Consider the following 27341-nt stretch of genomic DNA (forward strand, 5'->3'; position numbering starts at 1 on the left):
AAAATGTCAGTAGTGTTGAGGTTGAGAAAAACTGTTCTATAGCAACTTTAGAACAAAGGAACAATTTATGGATGCTGATATGCTAAGAAGCCACCCTCTGGTGTATAGAGACTCCCAACTCCACATAGGGGAAAATAATTTAGGAGAAACAGCACCTCCTGTGGAATCAAGAAATCTTGGAATGGAAGCTACAATTGCAGGTTTACACCCTAGTTTACCTGCTTGTGACAAGTAATCAACAAACTGCTTTTTGAATGGTTATTTTGCACCCAAAGTGAAGATGATATATTAAACATTTTTTACTCACTGGATTATTTTATTTACTTACTTCTTTTAAAGATGGCAAAGGAGGTGGGTGGAGAAAAAAGCGAAGATCACTATCTTTGCTTCGTGCCAGACCAATAAGAGTTCTCAGATCACAGGCTTGAGCAATTATCCTATACTGGTAATCTATTGTAAAAGTATATTGCGAGCACCCAAATTAGCTTATGGTTATTTCAAAGGTTAAATTAACAACTTAACTTTTAAACTACAAGTTTGTAATTCAAAATTTCCCAAGTTTTTTTTTAACTGCAACTGCATTTACAATACCAGTAAGCTAAATATCCAACATTTCCATGACTGATCTCATAATTCTCAACATATATCTAGGTATATCACAATCAAACTAACCTTTTTGAAAAAAATAAACCTCAAATGTGAAAACTGATAGGTCAGAACCAATTTAACTTCTCCTTAAAAAAAAAAAAATTCCATCATCCAAAAGCTATTTTGATCACTACTCAAAAAACCTGAGTTCCGTTTAAATCTGTCGTCCCCTGGTACCTATATGGTGCTTTGACATTCCATGAAGCCCATGAATAATCTGAGGTTCCAGACAGTAGTACTTTGTTTTAGCCTTCATGATTTCACCATTCCATTCTTTATGTATTGCTATACACTGTTTGTGTCCCTTCCAAATTCATGTGTTGAAACCTAATCCCCAATGTCACAGTATTTGGAGGTAGCACCTCTGTGAGGTGATTAGGTCAGGATGGTGGCACCCTCATGACTGAGATTAGTGCTCTTATAAAAGAGACCCCAGAGAGCTCCCTCAATCCTCACCAGACACAGAATCTGCTGGCACCCTGATCTTATATTTCCCAGCTTCCAGAAAACTGTGAGAAATAAATTTCTGTTGTTTATAAGCTACACGGTCTAAGGTATTTTGTTATAGCATCCCAAATGGATTAAGGACATGTATCAAAAATAAACTGCAGCCACTGAAAGAGACATTTTTTAATAATAGCATTATATAACTTGGGTGAGTTCTTCAGAATTAAGTGGGGAACTTTAAAAAAATCTACATGCCAGGGCTCCAACTGTGATTTTTCTGATACAGCAGAAGTCTGAAATGGAGTCCTGGAAGGCAGATTTTGAAACAGATTTTTATTCTAAGTCTCCACTCGTATTAAAGAAGCTTATTTTTACATTACAAATTATTATAAATTATTATAGCCACCACTCAATCAAACTAATTAACTTGTATGAAGACAGAGATCTTATTCTGAGACTAAATTTTTCTTTGAAAACATTATTCTTTTTTGTTTACCCATTTTTACAAGATGACTCTACTAACAAAGTGTACTTTAGTCCCTGTACTCAGAGAAGATCTGATCTCTTGCTCATGTACTTTTACTGCAGAACTTGTGATTTTAAATACAACTGAATATTTAAAATCTTCCTTAAAAAACAAATATACACATGCAAACTAGGCACATTTAACCAAGTATTAGTATTAAAGACAAATAGACTGTCAAAGTGAATGCAAATATAACTTTGATGCAGCCAGCAATTAAAATATATTTTATTAAATAGGAACCCAAAAAACCCACAGACACATTAGGCCATAACTATCAGAATCAAGAGTTTCTCCAATCAAGTAAAAGTTCATTCTGGTAGAAAGTTATACAAATATACCTACCTCAGTTTTGAGGGTGTTCTTACCAAACACAATGTGACTACCAGGCCAGCAGGTTTTACACTTTCTCTCAGGTTTTACACTTTATCACTAGAGTTTCTTTTAAATTTTTTTGAAAATATTTTTTACATATATTAATATTTCCTGAATTATTTTCCTTCCTTCCTATCTCCTTCCCTTCTCTTTTACATCAGAAATCAAGAGCTAGCTGATGGTGTGCCATGTGTTCAGATGGTTTCATTACCATGCCAGTGATGGGTCTCTGACATTTCCTGCACAGCCTGCAGTCGTGCTGCTCTGTCATCGGACTGACTCTTCCTCAGGAGTAGCCACACAGCACATTCGTGATCTTCTATGTCAATTGTACTAAAGGTGTCTTTGTTAAAAAAAAAAAAAAAAAAAAAGACAATGTGAACAGTTAAAACAACATTTTCATCCTCACATTGAAGACAGTAATTTACAAATATTGAAATCTACAATAGGAAAGTTATATCCGTCTCCAGGTGTTGATAATGACTGATAGATTTGTTCTCAGTTCTGTCATATTATTTTGTTTTGTTACGTATATTTTGTATGTGCTTTTGTTTTATATATTATGTTGCTTTCACAATGAGATCTTTTTTTTTTGGCTCCTTTTCCCTAAAAAACTTTCTATTATGAGAAATATCAAACATATGGGATAGATTAAAAGAATAATACATTGACATCCACATGCTTACCGCAACTAGATTTAATAAATGTTATTATTTTGCCATATTTGCTTAATCTATATGGATGTGTGTGTGTGTGTGTTTTTTTTTTTTTTTGCCACGCCGCACAGCTTGTGGGATCTTAGTTTCCCAACCAGAGATTGAACCTGGGCCCTCAGCAGTGAAAGCATGAAGTCCTAACCACTGTACTGCCAGGAATTCCCCAGGATGTGTGTGTATTTATTTCTGAACTATGTGAAAGAAAGGTGCAGAAATAATGACATTCCACCCTTTCATAGTTCAACATGCATCTCCTAAGAATAAGCCTGCATTCTCCTATATAATCACAATGCCATTTTAACACCCAAGAATACTAACAAAAATCTTCCAAATCATCTAAAATTCAGTCCAATTCCATATTCAAATTTTTCCAATTGCCCTCAAAATATCTTCAGAGCTGCTTTTTAAAAAACAGGATTTGATTAAGTCTCTTTAGTATCTTAATTCTAGAAAGTTTTCCCACCTTTTTTTTTCATGATGCCAACTTTTTAAAGAGATCAGGTCAGCTCTTTTATAGCTAGCTTCACAATGCAGATTTGCCTGATTGTGAAATCTACATTTTTGATGCAATATTCTCATTATGAGAAAGCATGGGAGTGATTTTCTAACAAATTTTAAATTTTGAAATATTCATCAAGAGTCTCAATATTTATTTACAACTATCTAACAACAATGCATCCATAAAGATAGAAGGAAGAAAATAGTCCAAGGCATCAAGCCCTTAAATATAGCCCAAGAGAATAATGTTCCTCAATTTTCCATAGCTATAATAAATGTTAGTATAAGAAATGGGAAAAAAAATCTCAGGTTGATCATCGAATGACTTTCAGACTACTGATAAGGAGCCTCAGTTAAATATGTGATACTTACCAGCAAATGGACCCTGTAATATCCTGGCTGATGTTGCCAATACTTTTCTTACTGCTTTGTGAAGCTCTTTTCTTGCCTGGTAGGTGATTCCTAAAATGATTACAAATTTAAATAAAACCAAGTAGGTACTCTTAATGCTATGCTCCAATACTTCAAAGAAAAAAAATGTATAAACCAAACCCCAATTTTTTCAAAAAGAAAATATACAACAGCATCGGCTCCATAGCTCAGGGGTTAGAGCACTGGTCTCGTAAAACAGCAACTTTCTCTTTTTACTGTCACTATTTAAAGCAACTAAAACCATTATGGGAACACAGAACTCTAGATCCCCAAAAAACCGCTGCTTTCCTAGTCAGGGAGAAAGTAAAAACAAAACAAAAGCAAAAACACTAACTAAAACTAACAAAAAGCCTCATATACAACATAGGATTAACTACATTCAGGAAAATGTCACTTAAAAATACCACTCTCAAAGTGAAATTTAGACATACCTTACTAATGAGATTAAGCTTTACTATATAGGTAAATTATATGCTATAAAAATTATCTGTGTAATTGAAATTGTAACACACCATAAAAGCACGTTGAAACAGGAAGGTGAAATAACAATAAACACAAACAGGAGAGAGTGGTGATACATATAGCTGTAGACAGGGGAGCAGCAGAACCTGCCCACTCAGGGAATGTAAAGTGCTCACAGGCATGGTTATTCTGGCTGACAGTGTAGAACAGGCAGCTGTAAATCTAGTGTGATGACTCACCAAGCTACCCATATCCTGATGAAAAGATACTCCTCTGCCCTAAAATCTCATGTTCAACAAGCAATCGTCTGATTACTAATTGGGTTTCCATGTGACCAAAATATGGAGAAGGGGAGTGTTCTGACTAGTAAAGACAGGTTTTCCAGCCTAACGACAGATTTTTTCCCTCTGTAAATAAGTTGGTATTCATACTTGTGAATCCATCTCATGAGTTTAGTGTGCATGAATAAATGCCTTAGAACAAAAATACCTCTGCGCTAAGTGACAAAATCATGTTTTTATGCTTGCTAAACTGAGGACCAGCCTGTGAGGAACTCCAAGTTTAGACTAAAAAAGCTGGCTAGTCTTCATCTGACTTAGTTATAGGAGAGCTGCAAATGTGGGTTAAATCTGAAAGTCCAAAATTTTATCTTCAATTAATTCTTTAGGAACTTGGTTCTCATAGGGTTTGGTGATTTGTAGAGATAGCTGAACCTATTTTATTAATATTGTGCTTTAAATACTCATTTTTTTATTTTTTATAGTTTTTTTCTTCCAGTTTTCCTGAAATACAGTTGACATACAGCTCTGTATAACTTTAAGGTAAACAGCATAATGATTTGACTTACAAACATCATGAAATGATTACCACAACAAGTTTAGTGAACATCTATCATCTCATATGGATACAAAATCAAAGAAAAAGAAAAAAAATGTTTCTTTTTCTTTGTAATGAGAACTTCTTAGGGTTCACTCTCTTAACAACTTTCATATATAACACACAGCAGTGTTAATTACGTTTACATTTATATTTATTAATGTTATACATGACATCCCTAGTACTTATTTACCTTATAACTGCAAGTTTGTACATTTTGACCACCTTCATCCAACTCCCCTTCCTCCACATGCCCCACCTCTGGTAACCACAAACCCGATCTGTTTCTGTGAGTTCGTTTTTGAAGTATAATGACCTACAACACTGTGTTAGTTCCTGGTATACAACACAGTGATTCCATATTTCTATACATTTCAAAATGATCACCACGCTCAGTCCAGTTACTATCTGTTACCATACAAAGGTACTGCATAATTATGGACCACATTCCCCACACTTCATACCCATAACTCATTTATTTTGTAACCAGAACTCTGTACCTCTTAATCGTCCTCACCTATTTCTCTCCTCCCCTCATCCCACCCCTCTGGCAACCACCTGTTTGTTCTCTGTAGAAACGATTCTGTTTCTGTTTTGTTATGTTTATTCATGTTTTATTTTTAGATTCCACATATATGTGAAATAATACAGCATTTGTCCTTCTCTGACTTATTTCACTTAGCATAATATCCTCTGGGTTTATCCATGTTGTTACAAATGGCAAGGTTTCATTCCTTTTTATGGCTGAGTAATATTCCATTGTATATATGTACCACATCCTCTTTATCCATTCATCTACTGATGGGCACTTAGGTTGCTTTCATACCTTGACTATTGTAAATAATGCTGCTGTGAATAGAGGGGTGCATAATCTTTTAGAATTTTTTTTGGATAAATACCCAGGAGTGGCATTGTTGGTTCTATTGTAGTTCTATTTTTAAATTTTTAAGGAATCTCAATACTGTTTTCCGTAGTGTTTGTACCAATTTACATTCCTAAATACTCATTTTTAAATTCAATAAGTAGCTTCCATTTTTCATGAAGATGGGATTACTTTACCATAAACTTACCGTGATTTTCTCTTTTATCTAAAGAAACTGTGTGCACATATATATATGACTTCATTTTTTCTCTTTCTACCACTTGAGTATCTAATGTCAAAGACTTCTTCAAGGCCAGAACTTCATATGTAATAAATAAAGAACCTCTTAAAAAGAAACAAAAAATTCATCATAAATATATGATCTAAATATAACACAGGAGCCACTTTTTAAAATTAAGCTTCTTGTAGAACTTTTTCTTTTTTATTGGGAAACATAACGTATATACAGTAATGTGCATATAACATACATTATACATATATATGTATAAATGTATACACACATTTCAGCTTACAAATAATAATAAATAGCTGCAATACCATACCCAGGCAAAAAAACCAAAACATTAACAGTACCCAGAAGCCCACAGTGCATCCCTTTCTGATCCTGACCCACTCTCTCATCTCTATAGCTATTATTCTGGGTCTTATTATAGTAATATCCTTGCTATTCTTTATAGTTCACCACCTAAACATGAACCTTTAAACAATGGGGCTTAGTTTTGTCTGTCTGTGAACTTCACAGGAATGAAACCACACTGTAGGTATTCTTTAGTTCACCTTCTGTTTGTGAGATTCATCCATGTTGTTACATGTATCTGGAGTTCATGCATTTATATTTTCACATGGTATGTGATTCATCCATTGTATAGCTATACTACAACTTATTTATCCGTTCTACCACAGACAGGCAATTTAGGGAATTTCTATCGATAGCTTGAGTCTATTACAAATAATACTGTTACACATTGTATATATACATCTACACTGTATGCAAGTGTATCTGTTCCTGTAGCATTCATATCTAGAAGTAAAATTACAGACTTTCTGAAAATATATATATTGTTCAACTTTACTAAATAATGCCAAACTGTTTTTTTTAAAGATTAGCCAATTTGTACTCCTTATCACCAGCATATGAAAATTTCTCCTGAGAGTTATACCTAAAATCAAATGTTAAAACTGAAATACAGGGGACGCAGTGGTGTCGCAGTGGTTAAGAATCCATCTGCCAATGCAGGGGACATGGGTTCGAACGCTGGTCTGGGAAAATCCCACATACTGCAGGGCAAGTAAGCCCGTGCGCCACAACTACTGAGCCTGTGCTCTAGAGCCTGCGAGCCACAGCTACTGAAGGCCGAGTGCCTAGAGCCCGTGCTCCACAACAGGAGAAGCCACTGCAATACGAAGCCCCGCGCACTGCAAGGAAGAGTAGCCCCCGCTCGCCGCAACTAGAGAAAGCCCACGCGCAGCAAAGAAGACCCAATGCAACCAAAAATAAATAAATAAATGTTTTTTTTTTTTTAAGTGGAATACAGGGAATTCCTGTATTACTGCACTGTAATTCTGTGCAGTGGTTAGGACTCCGCACTTTCACTGCCAAGGGCCTGGGTTCAACCCTGTTTGGGGAATTAAAATCCTGTTAGCTGCACGGTGCAGCCAAAAAAATAAAAAGAAAACTGGAAAGAAAAAAAAAAGTGGAATACAATGTTGTGTATCCTAAAATGAAGGACTTCTCCCCTAATCGGATTGACCTACAGTAAATCCAGACACAAAGGCTGCACTCTGTCTAGATTCACAACTTAGAAACAACACTTTTATGAAGTCTTTTTCTGAGCTTCCAACCCTAAAGCAAAAGCAAGTAAGACAGAAAGGCCAGACACTGGCCAGTACCAGAAGAATAGAGAGAAAGCTCTCAAGAATCATCACCTCTCCTGGGGAATCTATCCAAGCAGCCAAAAAGAACAAATCGATTCAGTATTTTTATCATGCTTTCCATGAAAGACAAAATTCTGTACCAGAAATTTTGATTTTCACTATATTCCTGAATATAACTGTGATATAAACAAAGAAATTGCATTATAGAAAAGAATATACATTTATCTTTTGCCTGGAATGAATCAAAAGAAAAAATCATCTAAATATGTTTTGTCTTACAATGTCATGGAGAAATGTACGTATTTGGATAAAATGCCAAATATATCTCCTTTATCATTTTAGCATCTAAGAGTTGATTTTATATTTATACTAATGAAAAAGAATATTATTAACAAAAGCACTAGAACAGTATTAGACATAAACTTAACATATATATCCTCCGCCCCACCCCCAAAAAAAGGAAAGAAAAGAGAATGAAAAACAATAATTTTGGGAAAGAGAGTCACTCCATTCATTAAGCATGTGTCTCTGAAACAGCATGAGATGAGAGTGTCAATCTATTGGTTTTCTCAGTCAACCTCAATTTCTTTTCATAAGAGCTCTATGGTGACTTAAAGGATGTTCAAAAGTAATTCTGACTATAGTTTATTTTTACCTTCTTCACCCTCTTTATAACCTAACACAAGATGTGATTTTAGGTGTGCGAAAGCTAATTAGTGAGTGCCTGCTCTGTACATGCCAAGTGCTTTCCTCAGAGAAACAGTGCCACGTGGGTAGAAACCCCATCGTATACCTCGATCCAAGACAAAACACTCCTCAGGAGTTAGAGTAACTGGATCAAGACAACACTGAAGTGGTAGAACCTGTGATTAACCAGTGATGAATCCACATGTTTATAGATTCCAAAATCTATACCCTTTCACTGCCCCATGCTACCTGTAAATCACTTCCACTGAGATTTCAAACAGTAGTATCATAAAGCCAGTTAATATTTCACAGTTGACACTTACCCTAAAATAAGTGATCCAGTAAACTTTATTATATTTCCTTCAAAAAGAAAGGGAAAAAAAAAGTCAATGTGATGAATATCAATTGGAAAAATTGCTATCTTTCCATTATATAATCATTTACTATCAACACATGGCTTCCTATTCCCAGATACAAAAAATGAACCAATAGGCACTGAGTCCAAAATATAATCTGTATTTCATACTAATTCTCCCCTTCCTCCACCTCTTCTTATTCTGCCATCCTCCACACTAAATCAGTAAGAAACCCTAGTTTTGCTGCACTACTGATACTGCCAGGCCTAAAGTGCTTTCACTGAATGCAATGTCCAAGGAGCTAACTGTCCTGACTTTTTTTTAGTTCACAACCACTTAAATAAAGGAATGGGAAGAATTCTCCATATCACTACCTAAGACTATATTAAGGGATTATGTTTGTGAAGTGGGACACAAAATGATTCTTCCCAAAGAAATTATGTTATAATTGGTGGTTAAGTGCCATATATAGGTAGTCCTGTTTAAAATATAGGTTAGGGACTTCCCTGGTGGTCCAGTGGTTAAGGCTTCTCCTTCCAATGCAGGGGGTGCGGGTTTGATACCTGTTCAGGGAGCTAAGATCCCACATGCCTCACAGCCAAAAAACCAAAACATAAAACAGAAGCAATATTGTAACAAATTCAATAAAGACTTTAAAAATGGTCCACATCAAAAAAATCTTTAAAAAAAATATAGGTTAGGACTTCCCTGGTGGCGCAGTGGTTGAGAGTCCGCCTGCCGATGCAGGGGACACGGGTTCGTGCCCCGGTCCGGGAAGATCCCACGTGCCGCGGAGTGGCTGGGCCCGTGAGCCATGGCCGCTGAGCCTGCGTGTCCGGAGCCTGTGCTCCGCAACGGGAGAGGCCACAGCAGTGAGAGGACCGTGTACCGCAAAAAAAAAAAAAAAAAAAATATATATATATATATATATATATATATATATATATATGTATATATATATAGGTTACTTTCTACAGGTTTATTTAAAATTTTTTGTTTGGAACTTGGCAAACATTTTTTTTAATATTAAAAAAAAAGTCCTAGTGGTAGACACAGCTAGCTGTCTATCCAATACACATAAGCCCCTTAATTCTTACTAACACAACCTGATTACTACCTAAAGATATTCAAATTTCTTTACTAGCTAAAGATATTCAAAGATACCTGATTACTACCTAAAGACTCCTCTGCAGGCTGTGCAACACAGCTGTAGCCAATATATATATACACATATATAGAGAGAGATATAATACATCTATATAAACATATAGATGGAAGTCTATAGGGAGAGATCCCTCCCCAAATAAAAAGACAAAGCCTCATAACATGGCTTTTGGTCTTTCTGCCTTCTTGATGTCCTGGGATTCAGCAACAACTTGTTACCATGAGGACAATAAGATAATAGAGCAGGAAGATGAGAGAATTGCTAAACTGTGGTTCCTGCCCTAAATTGTCTCCATCTTGACTTCCTGTTATGTAAGAAACATGAAAAGCTTATTAATTTAAGCCATTATAGTCTAGTTTCTGTTGTATGTACTGAACACCATGTTAACTAATATATTACCCATGATGGTTAGGGATTGCAGGCAGCTCATGAATATCTATGCAACCTATAATTTGTTGGATGTATAGAGGTAGGTAGCCCTTTGTTCAGACCTTCAGCTTATGCTGCCAAGAACACATTTCTCCTCCCTACTGAGGGATAAGGAACTTTCCTCCATCAACTTCCGTATGCATCAGCCAAGGGAGATGGAAATGCCTCCCAAACTCTAGGACCCAGTGGTTCCAGAACAGGAAAGAGGACAGTTCCAGAAAATCTGCAGGGATGAGATCGAGAGTTGTGACACACAGAGCTTCTTGACTGTGCAACCCCTCTGGGACCTTCTTCATTCCAAGATGGCTTCCTGGACTTCCCCGGGAACAGCCAGTTTATTTCCTCCTACAGTGCTGCCATCTGTTTCTTCTTACTAGGATGTTTCTTTTTTTTTTTTTTTTTTTTATTTTTATTTTTATTTTTTTTAAAGTAAAGTTTATTTATTTATTTTTTTAATTAGTTTCTGCTTTATAACAAAGTGAATCAGTCATACATATACATCTGTTCCCACATCCCTTCCCTCATGCATCTCCCTCCCTCCCACCCTCCCCATCCCACCCCTCCAGGCGGTCACAAAGCACCGAGCTGATCTCCCTGTGCTCTGCGGCTGCTTCCCACTATCTATCTACCTTACGTTTGGTAGTGTATATATGTCCATGCCTCTCTTTCGCTTTGTCACAGCTTACCCTTCCCCCTCCCCATATCCTCAAGTCCATTCTCAAGTAGGTCTGTGTCTTTATTCCCGTTTTGCCCCTAGGTTCTTCATGACATTTTTTTTTTTAAATTCCGTATATATGTGTTAGCATACGGTATTTGTCTTTCTCTTTCTGACTAACTTCACTCTGTATGACAGACTCTAGGTCTATCCACCTCATTACAAATAGCTCAGTTTCGTTTCTTTTTATGGCTGAGTAATATTCCATTGTATATATGTGCCACATCTTCTTTATCCATTCATCCGATGATGGACACTTAGGTTGTTTCCAGCTCCGGGCTATTGTGAATAGAGCTGCAATGAACATTTTGGTACATGTCTCTTTCTGAATTATGGTTTTCTCAGGGTATATGCCCAGTAGTGGGATTGCTGGGTCATATGGTAGTTCTATTTGTAGTTTTTTAAGGAACCTCCATACCGTTCTCCATAGTGGCTGTACCAATTCACATTCCCACCAGCAGTGCAAGAGTGTTCCCTTTTCTCCACACCCTCTCCAGCATTTATTGTTTCTAGATTTCTTGATGATGGCCATTCTGACTGGTGTGAGATGATATCTCATTGTAGTTTTGATTTGCATTTCTCTAATGATTAATGATGTTGAGCATTCTTTCATGTGTTTGTTGGCAGTCTGTATATCTTCTTTGGAGAAATGCCTATTTAAGTCTTCTGCCCATTTTTGGATTGGGTTGTCTGTTTTTTTGCTATTGAGCTGCATGAGCTGTTTATAAATTTTGGAGATTAATCCTTTGTCAGTTGCTTCATTTGCAAATATTTTCTCCCATTCTGAGGGTTGTCTTTTGGTCTTCTTTATGGTTTCCTTTGCTGTGCAAAAGCTTTGAAGTTTCATTAGGTCCCATTTGTTTATAGGATGTTTCTTTTTCACTAAGCCCTGGAAACAGAATACAGACTCACAGCCTTTTCTCCTACCCCAAAGTCTATTGACTACTCTTGAGTGTGTTTTGCTAGAAATGATGAGAGAAGAGAAGCTCCCTTCTCTGTCCCACTCCTCTTTTTATTTTTAAAATACAAAATCACAGAATCTTCTAGATGATAAGGATCTATCCTAAAAACTGATCTTTCTTACTGATCAAAAGGAAGCTCCATGAGGACAGAGACTTCATCTTATTCAATGCTGTATCCTCAGGGCCTAGTAATAGTACTTGGCACACAGTAGAATGAGTGAAAGATGGCCTAGGCCAATATTCTCATTTTACAAATAAAGATTAGTAAAAGTAATGTAAATAAAGATTTACAAATAAAGACAGTAGATTAGTGCTAGATCCTAAGTTCCTGTAGGGCAAGCAAAACATCTTCCTGGTTCACCACTGAATTCCCAGAACCTAATACATGTGCCTGGCACCATGTTTTACAGAAGCTGAATAAATGGCTGCTGAATAAGAATGCAGTGACACTTGAGTGTAAAAGGATGAGTATGAATCTGACAGGAAACATAGGGGAGGGGAAAACATTCCCAAGAAAAAGGAGTATGCATGGCTCTGGGCATACAAATTTGGGGTGAACCTTTAGTACAGAAAAGACATAAACAACTTTGAGATTTATCATGGATTAAATAAGTTTTTGTGGACAACCCTGGAAACTTAACCACAATTCTATCACTGTTTCTACAATAAGATATTGTTGTTTAAACTGTACTCACTGACATCTCTCCAGTATGTGTTGCTTTTTGGTGGAGGAGTTGAGGTTCCCATTCTTCTGCAACAGATGACGCAATAAGCAGCCAGGGACATTCTGTGTACTTAAAACAATGATAACACGTTTAATTTAGCATGTAATTAAAAACATTTCTCTTAACTATAAGAACATGTCACAATCACAGTAGACTGCCCACAGTTAGATTTTTCCAAGACCTGGAAAAAAAGTTTTCAATTAAAGAAAAAAATTTCTCCCTTAAAAATTTAAAATACTATTAGAATAGTATTTTGCTAGTACCTCAATGATTATTCTTCAATGTGTCCAACTGTGAACAATGATTAGTAGGAAACAGGAAAAGAGATTATTAATCAGAATATCAATATAGGAATCAAAAAATTTTTCATGCCTTCTAAAAATATATATATGCATATAGATAGATACATTTGTCTTTAGTGACTGAAGTCCCTACAGAAATGAAAAGTAGCTCTGAATGGAAGATATACTTAGGACCCATAGAAGTGTTTAGCTTTTCTCCAAGGCCTTCCAGAGGGTACCCAACATTGTTTAAAATCCTTGAAATTTAATCGTTACCTGTTGGCATCCTGTCAAAGAAGGAGATGCTGCCCAACTATTTAATCACTATCCTTTTGCTCAACTGTTTCATCAACTGAGTAAAGACGATCTAAATATGATGTGATGCTTTCTAGAACAACTCAGGATTCTAGAATCGTAGATTGTCTTTGGATGAGACGTTTCTTTCTTCTTGCTTTTGCAATAAGAGAAAAGAAAGAAGATGCCTTGAGGAACTCATGTGAGAAATGGTCTTTGGTCTAATACATTAAAAACTTCTGGTAGCTTTACAGGGATTAAGGGGAAAATTGCTTGGTGTACATGTGTAAGAAAATCTGTTAGCAATAACACACAATAAAACGCTTAAACATTTTTTCTTGTAAGTCTAGTACCTCAGTTGATGACTAAGCAAACTAGTTTAGGCAACAGAAGCTTGTAAAGGTCACTGTTTTAAAGGTCATTGTATCTTATTTTCTCACTGTTTAAAGGGTTGCTGCTACTTCTCTATGAGACACAGGATAATGGTAAAAATGATACAAAGACAGCAACGAAGTAGGTGCTTATAAAACCAAGGCAGAATGCAATGTAAACTAAGAGTTTACGTATAGATTTTCATTTTAGTGACTACATGAAAACTTTTGACTAAAACAAAAATGCAGAGCAAAAATCTACTGCTTCCTTCATCCCAACATCTACTATGAAAGTGGTCAACTATAAAACATTATATGAATATTGTTTACTATTACTTCTCTGGCCTAAAAACCTTCACGGTATTAACTTAAACAAACCACCCGCCAGCAGGTTCCCCTCCCACCAAGTCCTGGATATGAATGAGTATAGTGGAAATATACTTCCTCATCTTATTTCCCTCTAGATTTCCTCAAATGACATCACTGGCTCTTCCAGCTTTTTCCAGAATAAACTAACTCTAACTCTCTTTCAACTCTCTCAGCGTCTTGACTATTTCCAGCTCACTGCTCTCCAGCCTCAACACACCATCCATCCTTGCTTTCCGGCGGGGAGCATCCGTCCCATGGTTGTACTTCCTTCCCCACCCAGCCTCGACTCCAGGGTGCATCACTTCAACCTCTCTACCTGCTTCCTCAACATACCAGACCCCTCCTCCTTCTACTATTCTGCAGCCCCAACCTGAAACATGTATTTTCTCTGTTCTCACACTTGGACAGCCAAAACCGGGGGCAGGGGGACAAAAGGCACACTGGGAGTGTGTTCTCAGAATGACCTGGGCTGTCCTTAATCAGTTCTCTTCTCACCCCCATGATGACTGCTCTAAACATCCACATACTCTGCCAAGCGTCCTACCCTACCTGCATCCTTTTCAAATGATCTTGTCTCTTATTTCACTCAGAAAATTACAACTCTTAAGTCCCTTAACTTCTGCCCCCATACCTACAAGCAGGGATTGATCCAGGTATTGAAGGAATCAACATTTATTCAAATAGTGGGGAGAGGGGAGGTTCCTTTAAAAAAAAAAACACCACAAATCCACAAATATCAAATTACATACTAAAATGAAAGTGATTTAGAATGAGAAAAGATATCACAATAAATTACTGGAGCCTTAGAAATTTTGATACCTTTCTTCTGGGATTTCATTAGCTAATTTGTCAGAAATGCTTACATAGAAATACTTCAGGATTACACTCTGGTGTTCCTCCCTCCCTAAGACATTACAACTCCTAGTAACTCCTAGCACTCGCAGGGGCCCATGCAAGTAAGGCACCCTCAAGCCTAAGCTTCCTAATATAACAGGAAATCCACACTGGCCGGCTTTCATATCTTTATCTGCATCGCCTTTTCCAGATTCCAAATATATTTTTATCTGCACTGTTCTTTCCTGTTTCTGAGGAAAAGGTCTCATCCCTTTTTCAAAGGGAAATGTACCACCTATGTTCTAGATATCATTTTTTTCCCTTCCATGTGGACCCTGATTCATTATCTGTCTTTCTCTTCTTAATCCTCACACACTCCCTCTCTATCAGCTCTTTCTACTCTTCTCGCCTAAATACTGGATGTCCAATGTTCTCCCATCAAAACACAAAAACAAAACAAAAATGAACAATTGGAAAAAAAAAAAAGGAAACCCTCAGTCTACCCAAGTGCCCTCCAGTATTGCCACTTCTCTCACCTCCCTTTCCCAAGATTCTTTTGCCAGTGTGTCTTCCTCCAGCCCTGAAACAGCCCTCCCCAAGGTCACCAGTCAGTGACATCTTTGCTGCTAAATCCACTTTTCAGTCACCATCTTACTGTCTTTGTCTAAAGCATTTGACTACTCCCTCCTTGTCTCCTCTAGCTACTATGACACCTGGTTTTCTAGTTTGATCCCCCTATTTACTGGCTGCTCCATCCCATTACTCATTCAACAAACAGTTATTCAGTTATTGAGCACCTACCACCTGTCAGGGATGGAAACCTGAGATGTGAATAAAGCAGCACAGCTCCCTGCTCTTACTGAGCTTACAGTTGTCTCTGCTGCCTCTACCCAGCCCTTAAATATTAGTGTTTCAGTGGGTTCCATCTGTGCTCTTCTTTTTTCCTCATGTTATATTCTCGTGCTAAGTAATTTCAGTGTTTTCATCACAAAGCTTTACCTGTAAGCTTTTGATTCCCAAGTCTCTATAACTAATTCAAGTCTCTCTGCTAAGCACATATATTCAACTGCCTAATGCATATTTGCACCTTGAAGCACCACAAACACCTAAAACCCAGGATGTCTAAAGTCAAATCATCATACTCTAGAAATCAAATATCCCAAGACCATTTATTACTAAACCATAGTTTCCCCATTGATTAGAAATGACTTTCCCCTACACCAAGGTCTAATCTACCTAGGGTCCATTTCTGGAGAATTTTGTTCCGCTAACACATTTGTCTAACCCTGCATCAATAATGTAACACCTTTCTTAACTATTATACCTTTAAAATAAGCCTTGATAGGTTTTAGAGTGAGTACCCCTGCCCCCATTCTTGGCCTGATTATCTTGGCTATTGGGAAATTTTTTTTTGGCAATCTTTTACATTTTTAATTTTTTTAAATTTTTAAATTTTATTTTACTTATTTTTTTATACAGCAGGTTCTCATTAGTTATCCATTTTATACATATTAGTGTTTATATGTCAATCGCAATCTCCCAATTCATCACACCAACACCAACACCCCCCCGCCGCTTTGCCCCTTGGTGTCCAAACGTTTGTTCTCTATGTCTGTGTATCAATTTCTGCCCTGCAAACTGGTTCATCTGTACCATTTTTCTAGGTTCCACATATATGCATTAATATACGATAGTTGTTTTTCTCTTTCTGACTTACTTCACTCTGTATGACAGTCTCTAGATTCATCCACGACTTTATAAATGACCCAATTTTGTTCCTTTTGATGGTTGAGTACTATTCCATTGTATATATGTACCACATCTTCTTTATCCATTCGTCTGTCGATAGGCATTTAGGTTGCTTCAATGACCTGGTTATTGTAAACAGCGCTGCAATGAACATCAGGGTGCATGTGTCTTTTTGAATTGTGGTTTTCTCTGGGTATATGCCCAGTAGTGGGATTGCTGGGTCATATAGTAATTTTTTTTTTAGTTTTTTAAGGAACCTCCATACTGTTCTCCATAGTGGCTGTATCCATTTACATTCCCTCCAACAGTGCAAGAGGGTTCCCCTTTCTCCACACCCTCTCCAGCAGTTGTGTGTAGATTTTCTGATGAGGGACATTCTAACTGGTGTGAGGTGATACCTCATTGTAGTTTTGATTTGCATTTCTCTAATGATTAGTGATGTTAAGCACCTTTTCATGTGCTTCTTGGCCATCTGTATGTCTTCTTTGGAGAAATGTCTAAGTCTTCTGCCCATTTTTTTTTTTTTTTTTTTTTTGCGGTACGCGGGCCTCTCACTGTTGTGGCCTCTCCCATTGCAGAGCACAGGCTCCAGATGCGCAGGCTCAGCGGCCATGGCTCACGGGCCCAGACACTCCGCGGCATGTGGGATCTTCCTGGACCGGGGCACGAACCCGTGTCCCCTGCATCAGCAGGCGGACTCTCAACCACTGCACCACCAGGGAAGCCCCTGCCCATTTTTTGATTGGGTTGTTTGCTTTTTTTAATATTGAGCTGCATGAGCTGTTTATATATTTTGGAGATTAATCCTTTGTCCGTTGACTGGTTTGCAAACATTTTCTCCCATTCTGAGGGTTGTCTTTTCGTCTTGTTTGTAGTTTCCTTTGCTTTGCAAAAGCTTTTAAGTTTCATTAGGTCCCATTTGTTTATTTTTGTTTTTATTTCCATTACTCTAGGAGGTGGATCAAAAAAGATCTTGCTGTGATTTATGTCAGAGAGTGTTCTTCCTATGTTTTCCTCTAAGAATTTTATAGTGTCCGGTCTTACATTTAGGTCTCTAATCCATTTTGAGTGTATTTTTGTGTATGGTGTTAGGGAGAGTTCTAACTTCATTCTTTTACATGTAGCTGTCCAGTTTTCCCAGCACCACTTATTGAAGAGACTGTCTTTTCTCCATCCTATATCCTTGCATCCTTTGTCGTAGATTAGTTGAGCACAGGTGCGTGGGTTTATCTCTGGGCTTTCTATCCTGTTCCATTGATCTATATTTGTTTTTGTGCCAGTACCATATTGTCTTGATTGCTGTAGCTTTGTAGTATAGTCTGAAGTCAGGGAGTCTGATTCCTCCAGCTCTGTTTTTTTCCCCCCTCAAGATCGCTTTGGCTATTCAGGGTCTTTTGTGTTGCCATACAAATTTTAAGATTTTTTGTTCTAGTTCTGTAAAAAATGCCATTGGTAATTTGATAGGGATTGCATTCAATCTGTAGATTGCTTTGGGTAGTATAGTCATTTTCACAGTATTGATTGTTCCAATCCAAGAACATGGAATATCTCTCCATCTGTTTGTATCATCTTTAATTTCTTTCATCAGTGTCTTATAGTTTTCTGCATACAGGTCTTTTGTCTCTCTACGTAGGTTTATTCCTAGGTATTTTATTCTTTTTGTTGCAGTGGTAAATGGGAGTGTTTCCTTAATTTCCCTTTCAGATATTCCATCATTAGTGTATAGGAGTGCAAGAGATTTCTGTGCATTTATTTTGTATCCGGCAACTTTACCAAATTCACTGATTAGCTCTAGTAGTTTTCCGGTGGCATCTTTAGGATTCTCTATGTATAGTATCATGTCATGTGCAAACAGTAACAGTTTTACTTCTTCTTTTCCAATTTGTATTCTTTTTATTTCTTTTTCTTCTATGATTGCCATGGCTAGGACTTCCAAAACTACGTTGAATAACAGTGGTGAGAGTGGACATCCTTGTCTTGTTCCTGATCTGAGAGGAAATGCTTTCAGTTTTTCACCATTGAGAATGATGTTTGCTGTCGGTTTGTCATATATGGCCTTTATTATGTTGAGGTAGGTTATCTCTATGCCCACATTCTGGAGAGTTTTTATGATAAATGGGTTTTGAATTTTTTTTTTTTTTTTTTTTTTTTTTCTTTTTGCGGTATGCGGGCCTCTCACTCTTGTGGCCTCTCCCGTTGCGGAGCACAGGCTCCGGATGCGCAGGCCCAGCGGCCATGGCTCACGGGCCCAGCCGCTCCGCGGCATATGGGATCCTCCCAGACCGGGGCACGAACCCGTATCCCCTGCATTGGCAGGCGGACTCTCAACCACTGCGCCACCAGGGAGGCCCATGGGTTTTGAATTTTGTCAAAAGCCTTTTCTGCATCTATTGAGATGATCATATGGTTTTTATCCTTGAATTTGTTAATATGGTGTATCACATTGATTGATTTGCGTATATCGAAGAATCCTTGCATCCCTGGGATAAATCCCACTTGATCAGGGTGTGTGATCCTTTTAATGTGTTGTTGGATTTTGTTTGCTGGTATTTTGTTGAGAATTTTTGCATCCATATTCATCAGTGATATTGGTCTGCAATTTTCTCTTTTTGTAGTATCTTTGTCTGGTTTTGGTATCAGGGTGATGGTAGCCTCATAGAATGAGTTTGGGAGTGTTCCTTCCTCTGCAATTGTTTGGAAGAGTTTGAGAAGGATGGGTGTTAGCTCTTCTCTAAATGTTTGACAAAATTCACCTCTGAAGCCATCTGGTCCTGGACTTCTGTTTGTTGGAAGATATTTAATCACAGTTTCAATTTCATTACCTGTGATTGGTCTGGTCATATTTTCTATTTCTTCCTGCTTCAGTCTTGGAAGGTTATACCTTTCTAAGAATTTGTTCATTTCTTCCAGTTTGTCCACTTTATTGGCATAGAGTTGCTTGTGATTGTCTCTTAGGATGCTTTGTATTTCTGTGGTGCCTGTTGTGACTTCTCCTTTTTCATTTCTAATTTTATTGATTTGAATCTTCTCCCTATTTTTCTTGATGAGTTTGGCTAATGGTTTATCAACTTTGTTTATCTTCTCAGAGAACCAGCCTTTAGTTTTATTGATCTTTGTTATTTTTTACTTTGCTTCTATTTATTTCTGCTCTGATCTTTATGATTTCTTTCCTTCTGCTAACTTTGGGTTTTGTTTGTTCTTTTTTCTCTAATTCCTTTAGGTGTAAGATTAGATTGTTTATTTGAGATTTTACTTGTTTCTTGAGGTAGGCTTGTATTGCTATAAACTTCCCTCTTAGAACTGCTTTTGCTGCATCCTATAGGTTTTGGATCATCATATTTTCATTGTCATTTGTCTCTAGGTATTTTTTGATTTCCTCTTTGATTTCTTCAGTGATCTCTTGGTTATTTAGTAATGTACTGTTTAGCCTCCATGTGTTTGTGTTTTTTACGTTGTTTTCCCTGTAATTGATTTCTAATCTCATAGCATTGTGTTCAGAAAAGATGCTTGATACGATTTCAATTTTCTGAAATTCACTGAGGCTTGATTTGTGACCCAAGATGTAATCTATCCTGGAGAATGTTCCATGTGCATTTGAGAAGAAAGTGTAATCTGCTGTTTTTGGATGGAATGTCCTATAAATATCAATTAAATCTATCTCATCTATTGTGTCATTTAAAGCTTGTGTTTCCTTATTAATTTTCTGTTTGGATGATCTGCCCGTTGGTGTAAGTGAGGTGTTAAAGTCCCCCACTATTACTGTGTTACTGTCAATTTTCTCTTTTATAGCTCTTGGCAGTTGCCTTATGTACTGAGGTGCTCCTATGTTGGGTGCATATATAATTGTTATGTCTTCTTCTTGGATTGATCCCTTGATCATTATGTAGCGTCCTTCCTTGCCTCTTGTAACATTCTTTATTTTAAAGTCTATTTTACCTGATATGAGTATTGCTACTCCAGCTTTCTTTTGATCTCCTTCTGCATGGAATATCTTTTTCCATCCCCTCACTTTCAGTCTGTATGTGTCCCTAGATCTGAAGTGGGTCTCTTGTAAACAGCATATAGAGGGTCTTGTTTGTGTATCCATTCAGCGAGGCTGTCTTTTGGTTGGAGCATTTAATCCATTCACTTTTAAAGTAATTATCGATATGTATGTTCCTATTACCATTTTCTTAATTGTTATGGGTTTGCTTTTGTAGGTCGTTTTCTTCTCTTGTGTTTACCACTTTGAGAAGTTCCTTTAGCACTTGTTGTAGAGCTGGTTTGGTGGTGCTAAATTCTCTTAGCTTTTGATTGTCTGGAAAGCTTTTGATTTCTCCATCGAATCTGAATGATATCCTTGCTGGGTAGAGTAATCTTGGTTGTAGGTTCTTCCCTTCCATCACTTTAAATATGTCATGCCACTCCCTTCTGGCTTGTAGAGTTTCTGCTGAGAAATCAGCTGTTAACCTTATGGGAGTTCCCTTTTATGTTATTTGTTGGTTTTCCCTTGCTGCTTTCAATAATTTTTCTTTGTCTTTAATTTTTGCCAATTTGATTACTATGTGTCTCGGCGTGTTTCTCTTTGGGTTTATCCTGTATGGGACTCTCTGCGCTTCCTGGACTTGGGTGGCTATTTCCTTTGCCATGTTAGGGAATTTTTCAACTATAATCTTTTCAAATATTTTCTTGGTTCCTTTCTCTCTCTCTTCTCATTCTGGGACCCCTATAATGCAAATGTTGTTGCGTTTAATGTTGTCCCAGAGGTCTCTTAGGTTGTCTTCATTTCTTTTCATTCTTTTTTCTTTATTTTGTTCCGTGGCAGTGAATTCCACTGTTCTGTCTTCCAGGTCACTTTCCCGTTCTTCTGCCTCAGTTATTCTGCTATTGATTCCATCTAGTGTATTTTTCATTTCAGTTTTTGTATTGTTCATCTCTGTTTGTTTTTTAATTCTTCTAGGTCTCTGTCAAACATTTCTTGCATCTTCTCGATCTTTGCCTCCATCTTTTCCCGAGGTCCTGGATCATGATCACGATCATTTTTCTGAATTCTTTTTCTGAAAGGTTGCCTATCTCCACTTCATTTAGTTGTTTTTCTGGGGTTTCATCTTGTTCCTTCATCTGGTACACAGCTCTCTGCCTTTTCATCTTATCTATCTTTTTGTGAATGTGGTGTTTGTCCCACAGGCTGCAGGATTGTAGTTCTTCTTGCTTCTGCTGTTTGCCCTCACTATTGGGTTTTTTATTGGAACTGAATTGAATTTACAGATTAATTTGGGGAGAACTGGTATCATGTGGAGTGCCTTCATTCATGAAAAGTGTATCTTCAATTCTTCTTTTAGATCTTTTGTAATTTTCTCCACAAAGGTCATGCATGGTTTTTCTTTGTTTCTTCCTTTCATGGAAAATTTCAAATGTATACAAATAGAGACAGAATAATAAACTCAACCCCATCACTCAGCTTCAAAAATTGTCAACACATGGTCAATCTTGTTTCATCTATACCTGCTCTATCCAATAGAACTTCTGCATGATAGACATTTCCTATATCTGCACCACTAGTGTGAAAATATGCTAACGTGACTGAGGAACTGAAATTTCAATTATTTTTAATTTAAATACCCACATGGTTAGTGGCTGAATAGTGAAATCTATACTGTAAGCCACATTCACTTTTCCACCACCATAACACTCAATTATTTTGAAGCAAATCCATAATGTCATGTAATATATAACCTGTAAACACTGTAGAATGTTATTGATGGTTAAAAAAAAAGTAACCATCATTATGTCCCCCTTGAAAAAAAATTCCTTAGTATCATCAAATATCCAACAAATGTTTCAATTATTTCATAAACTTTTGTTTTGCACTAATGGTCTGTTAGAATTAGGATCTAAACAAGGTCCACATATTGCATTTGGTTGCTAATGTGCCTCTTTTTTAGAGTCACTTATTTTTACTTTTATTTATTTATTTGTTTGTTTGTTTATGGCTGCATTGGGTCTTCGTTGCTGTGTGCAGCCTTTCTCTAGTTGTGGCGAGCTGGTGCTACTCTTCCTTGTGGTGTGCAGGCTTCTCATTGTGGTGGCTTCTCTTGTTGTGGAGTACGGGCTCTAGGTGCGTGGGCTCAGTAGTTGTGGCTTGTGGCTCTAGAACACAGGCTCGGTAGCTGTGGTGCACGGGTTTAGTTGCTCTGCAGCATGTGGGATCTTGCTGGACCAGGGTTCGAACCCGTCTCCCTTGCATTAGCAGGCAGTTTCTTAACCACTGCACTACCAGGGAAGTCCCAGAGTCACTTGTTTTTAAAATTACTAGTTTAGATTTTCTTTTTTCTTTAATTAGTCTTGATAATATCTATTTTTCAAGAAAATGGGCATTTAAGTTTTCAAAATCATTAGCATAAAGCTGTTCATGCTATTCCTATGATCTCTTTATCCCAAAATTGCCTACGTTTTTTGTTCCTAGCATTATTTGTGCCTCTTCTTTTTTACTTTTGAGCAGTCTTCTTAAAGCTTATTAATAGAAAAAAATCATTTATTAATTTTTATCATCTAGTGCTTTTGCTCAGCATCTCTATCTTATTTTGTTTTGTTTTCTATTTCTGCTCTTCACTATTTTCTTCTTTTTTTCTTTGGATTCACTCTGTTCTTTTTGCAACTTCTTCAGTAATATTTAACAAATTATGAACATTTCCTGCCGTTTCATAAATGCATTTAAGACCATAAATTCCCCTCTAAGTTTTGCTTTACTTCAATTTCACAAGTCCTGATACTTCCACTGTGATTTTCTCTAATCCACGGATTAGTTTGTTTTTAGTCTCTAAACATACAAAATTTCTAAAGATTATCTTTTTATTGTGCTATATGACATAGATTTTTTGGAATTATGGAGACTTGCTTTGTTACCTAGTTGCAATCAATATTTATAAATGTATCATATAAACTTACTCTTCGTTATGGGCAAAATTTAGTAAATCCATTATATCAAGCTTGTTAACTATGTTGTATTCTTTGGAATTACGGAGACTTGTTTTGTTACCTAGTTGCAATCAATATTTATAAATGTATCATAGGGCTTCCCTGGTGGCGCAGTGGTTGAGAGTCCGCCTGCCGATGCAGGGGACGCGGGTTCGTGCCCCGGCCCGGGAGGATCCCACGTGCCGCGGAGCGGCTGGGCCCGTGAGCCATGGCCGCTGAGCCTGCACATCCGGAGCCTGTGCTCTGCAGCGGGAGAGGCCACAGCAGTGAGAGGCCCACGTACCGCAAAAAAAAAAAAAAAAAAAAAAAAATGTATCATATAAACTTACTCTTCGTTATGGGCAAAATTTAGTAAATCCATTATATCAAGCTTGTTAACTATGTTGTATAAAAAGGGATTCAACCCTACCCATTTGGAAGCCAGAATGCGGCTGGTTAATAACCAAGTAAAGGTTTTGATTCCTGAAAGCTTAACGGAAGAAGTGCTTAGCTCTTTCCATCAGAACACCCACTATGGGAGGGATGCCACCCTATAATGGATACAAGATTTTATTCAAGGACCTATTATGTCCAGGACTGTTCAAAGGGTTACACAGAAGTACTTGACTTGTGTTAAAAATAACACCAGAAATAGGCCCCCTCTCCCTCATATGGAATTCAGGAGGTGGGTGGTGGTGAGGGGGGAAGCCCAGGGAAAGACTGGCAGGTGGATTTCACGGTTATGCCCAAGACTAAAGGAAACTTTCATTATCTACTGGTAATGGTAGACACTTTTACAGGCCGAGTGAAAGCACTCCTGTGTCAGACAGAAAGGGCTTCTGAGGGAATGAAGTCCTTACTTAAAGAAATAATTCCCAGGTTTGGACTCTCCAGCTCAATTCAGAGTGACAACAGATGAGCTTTTGTTCACAGTAGTACACAAGGGGTTTCAGAGCAGCCTGGAATAAAATGGAATTGACATGCATCCTGGAGATCCTAGTCAACTGGGAAAATGGAGAACAGGAATTATACTTTGAAAGGACTACAGACAAAATCTGTCAAAAAACTGATTTAACGTGGGACAAAATATTGTCATTTGCACTGTTTAGAATGAGGGTGGCCCCCAGAAGCAGACTCCAATTGAGTCCTTATGAGATACTGTACGAGAGACCATTCCTCTATTCTGAGTTGCTAGGCAGACAAATTTCTGATCAGAAGTAAAAGAATTAGATACTATGAGGTATGTACAAACACTGGAATTAGTTTTGAATGCTATTCATAGATTTGCCAATAACAGGATGAAGTACCCTACAGATTTCCCCCATCATCAGATAAAACCTGGGGAACAGGGAGCTTTGAAAAACCTGGAAAGAAGTACTCCCAGAAAACCAACCACAACCCCAGTGGATGGGGCCTTATCAGGTTTTGCTAGTAACTAACTCTTCTGTTAAACTTGAAGATGTTAATTAAGCTTTGGATACACTCCCAAGTGAAGGGGCAATCTCTCTTGCCCATCACCACAATAAAGGAGAAAACTGCTGCTGAAAGCCATTAACAGATCTGGAAGTCCTCTTTAGAAGAAACAGTAAGAAACAAAGTGGATGGCTCCTTACATTAAGGTATGGACTGTAATTTTTCTGTTGCTGGAGGAAAGTCATATTATCTGTGTACCAAAACCCTGCCTTTGTTTGATCTGGAGGCTAGTTCTGACTCCTTCTCAAGATAAAGTTACTTTACTCCTTCACTATAATTACACTACTCTGGAACTGAAGTACCCATTTCTTTCACACTCTCATTTAGACCTAGAAAATAATGGCAAAAAGGCCAAGTACCACCTCTGGGAACAGGCCTATGTAAACACCCAGCAAAGCTTGTTGAGCATGCTGATCCAATTGGAAGCCAAAGTGGCAGGTAAGCAATGGTCCACTATACTGGGGTGCAGAAAGCCAGAAAGCCAAGCTTTGGAAAACCTATGGCCCCACCCTGGGCGATGGGATATTTTGAGCAGTAACTGTAAGTTACACCACTGCGCCTTGACGGCCTCAGCTCCCTGGATTAATAAAAAGGGGCTATATCAGGTAGTACAACTGGTAGGCAAAGGGGACAGGAACATTTTCCAGAGACAGCACATACTGCCTATGGGAAGCCACTGGGCCCTGGTGAATAAAGAAGCTGTGCCCCACATTTGGACGCCAGTCTCCACGTTGAGCTGCACTTTGAAAAGCAACATTTGGTTCTGCCCTCAAAACCAGTGGGACTCAGAGACCACTCTGACTTGGCCTACAAAAAAGGCCCCCCATACAACATATGGTGGGCTTCCCTGGTGGTGCAGTGGTTGAGAGTCCGCCTGCCAATGCAGGGGGCACAGGTTCGTGCCCCTGTCCGGGAAGATCCCACATGCCGCGGAGCGGCTGGGCCCGTGAGCCATGGCTGCTGAGCCTGCGTGTCCAGAGCCTATGCTCCGCGACGGGAGAGGCCACAACAGTGAGAGGCCCGCGTACCGAAAAAAAAAAAAAAAAGATAACATATGGTATATTGGAAAAGGAATGTTCCGCTGAGAAAGAGTCAGTAACGAGACAGGCGTTCTATCTGATGGGTATTGTAACAATAATACCTTTAGTATGAATGACACAGGAATTTGGTGCAATTATGGTACAGTCTGGAAACTGTAATGTAAAAAAATAAATGTATGGTAACACTGATGTAGGTGACTATATGTACAGGAACTGGAACTAACCCCCCCACCCCCGACTCTACTGTGTAAGTTGAGGACAGCTGGCCTGAGGACAGATTGGAGGGAAAATCTGAACTAGTCCATCAGGTCTTGCAAGAGAGTGCTAAAGAATTCCACTGAGTACAGATAATGGTAGACAAGGGAGAAAAGAGAATAGTGCAACGAACAAGAGACTATGCAAACACTGTTCAGGAATCATCGGTTGGTTTTCTTCTTTTCCAGTCTGTGGGAAATTTTTATTACATTAAAGAGAAGGCTGCTCTCTTTCTGACAGTCATTCTCTCATTTTTCTTACAGAAGTGTTACTGTAAGAGAAGGATATAGCAAGCTAAGAAAAAGAAATTTTAATGTTAAGCCCTGGGGCATCACCTGCTCACCTCACCACCTACCAAACAGAAAATTGTGCACAAGCTGATCACATTCCCCAGGGCCATCTCCCTCACCTTGCCTTTAAAACCCCTTCCCTGGACTTCACTTGTGGCGCAGTGGTTAAAAATCTGCCTGCCAATGCAGGCGACACAGGTTCAAGCCCTGGTACAGGAAGATCCCACATGCCATGGAGCAACTAAGCCTGTGCACCACAACTACTGAGCCCACGTGCCACAACTACTGAAGCCCACATGCCTAGAGCCTGCGCTCCACAGTAAGAGAAAGCACTGCAATGAGAAGCCCACGCATTACAATGAAGAGTAGCCCCCGCTCGCCGCAACTAGAGAAAGCCTGTGCACAGCAACAAAGACTCAACACAGCCAGAAATTAATTAATTAATTAATCAGTTAATTAATTAATTTAAAAAACAAACAAACCCCAAAAACCTTCCCTGAAAGCCATCACAGAGTTAGGGTCTTCTGACCATTAGGGGCGCCTGTACTACTTTCTTGGTATCTCGCAATAAATGCTGTACTTTCCTTCACCACAACCTGGGCCAGCAGACTAGGTTCACTGTATGTGAGGCGAGTGGACCCAAGTTTGGTTCAGTAACACACACTTAAACAGCAC

At 38.1% G+C, this 27341-nt stretch overlaps 1 protein-coding gene across 2 annotated transcripts in view; it reads right to left on the minus strand.

Moving 5' to 3' along the window:
- SERAC1 (serine active site containing 1) overlaps positions 1-27341 on the minus strand; it is a 75550-nt gene that overhangs the window by 31946 nt on the left and 16263 nt on the right. The window contains exons 2-7 of one of the 2 annotated variants that reach the window (XM_081250706.1): positions 12745-12843; positions 8746-8782; positions 6048-6184; positions 3580-3669; positions 2205-2336; positions 329-450 (exon numbers count right to left, since the gene is read on the minus strand). In XM_081250706.1, the coding sequence (XP_081106832.1) occupies positions 329-450; positions 2205-2336; positions 3580-3669; positions 6048-6184; positions 8746-8782; positions 12745-12835 (609 nt within the window). In that variant the 5' untranslated portion in view covers positions 12836-12843. The remainder of the gene's footprint in view (positions 1-328; positions 451-2204; positions 2337-3579; positions 3670-6047; positions 6185-8745; positions 8783-12744; positions 12844-27341) is intronic. The other variant, XM_081250707.1, reaches the window with a different exon arrangement.

Source organism: Mesoplodon bidens (genome assembly GCF_964165515.1).
Source record: "Mesoplodon bidens genome assembly, chromosome: 12".
Classification (NCBI taxonomy): Eukaryota; Metazoa; Chordata; class Mammalia; order Artiodactyla; family Ziphiidae; genus Mesoplodon; species Mesoplodon bidens.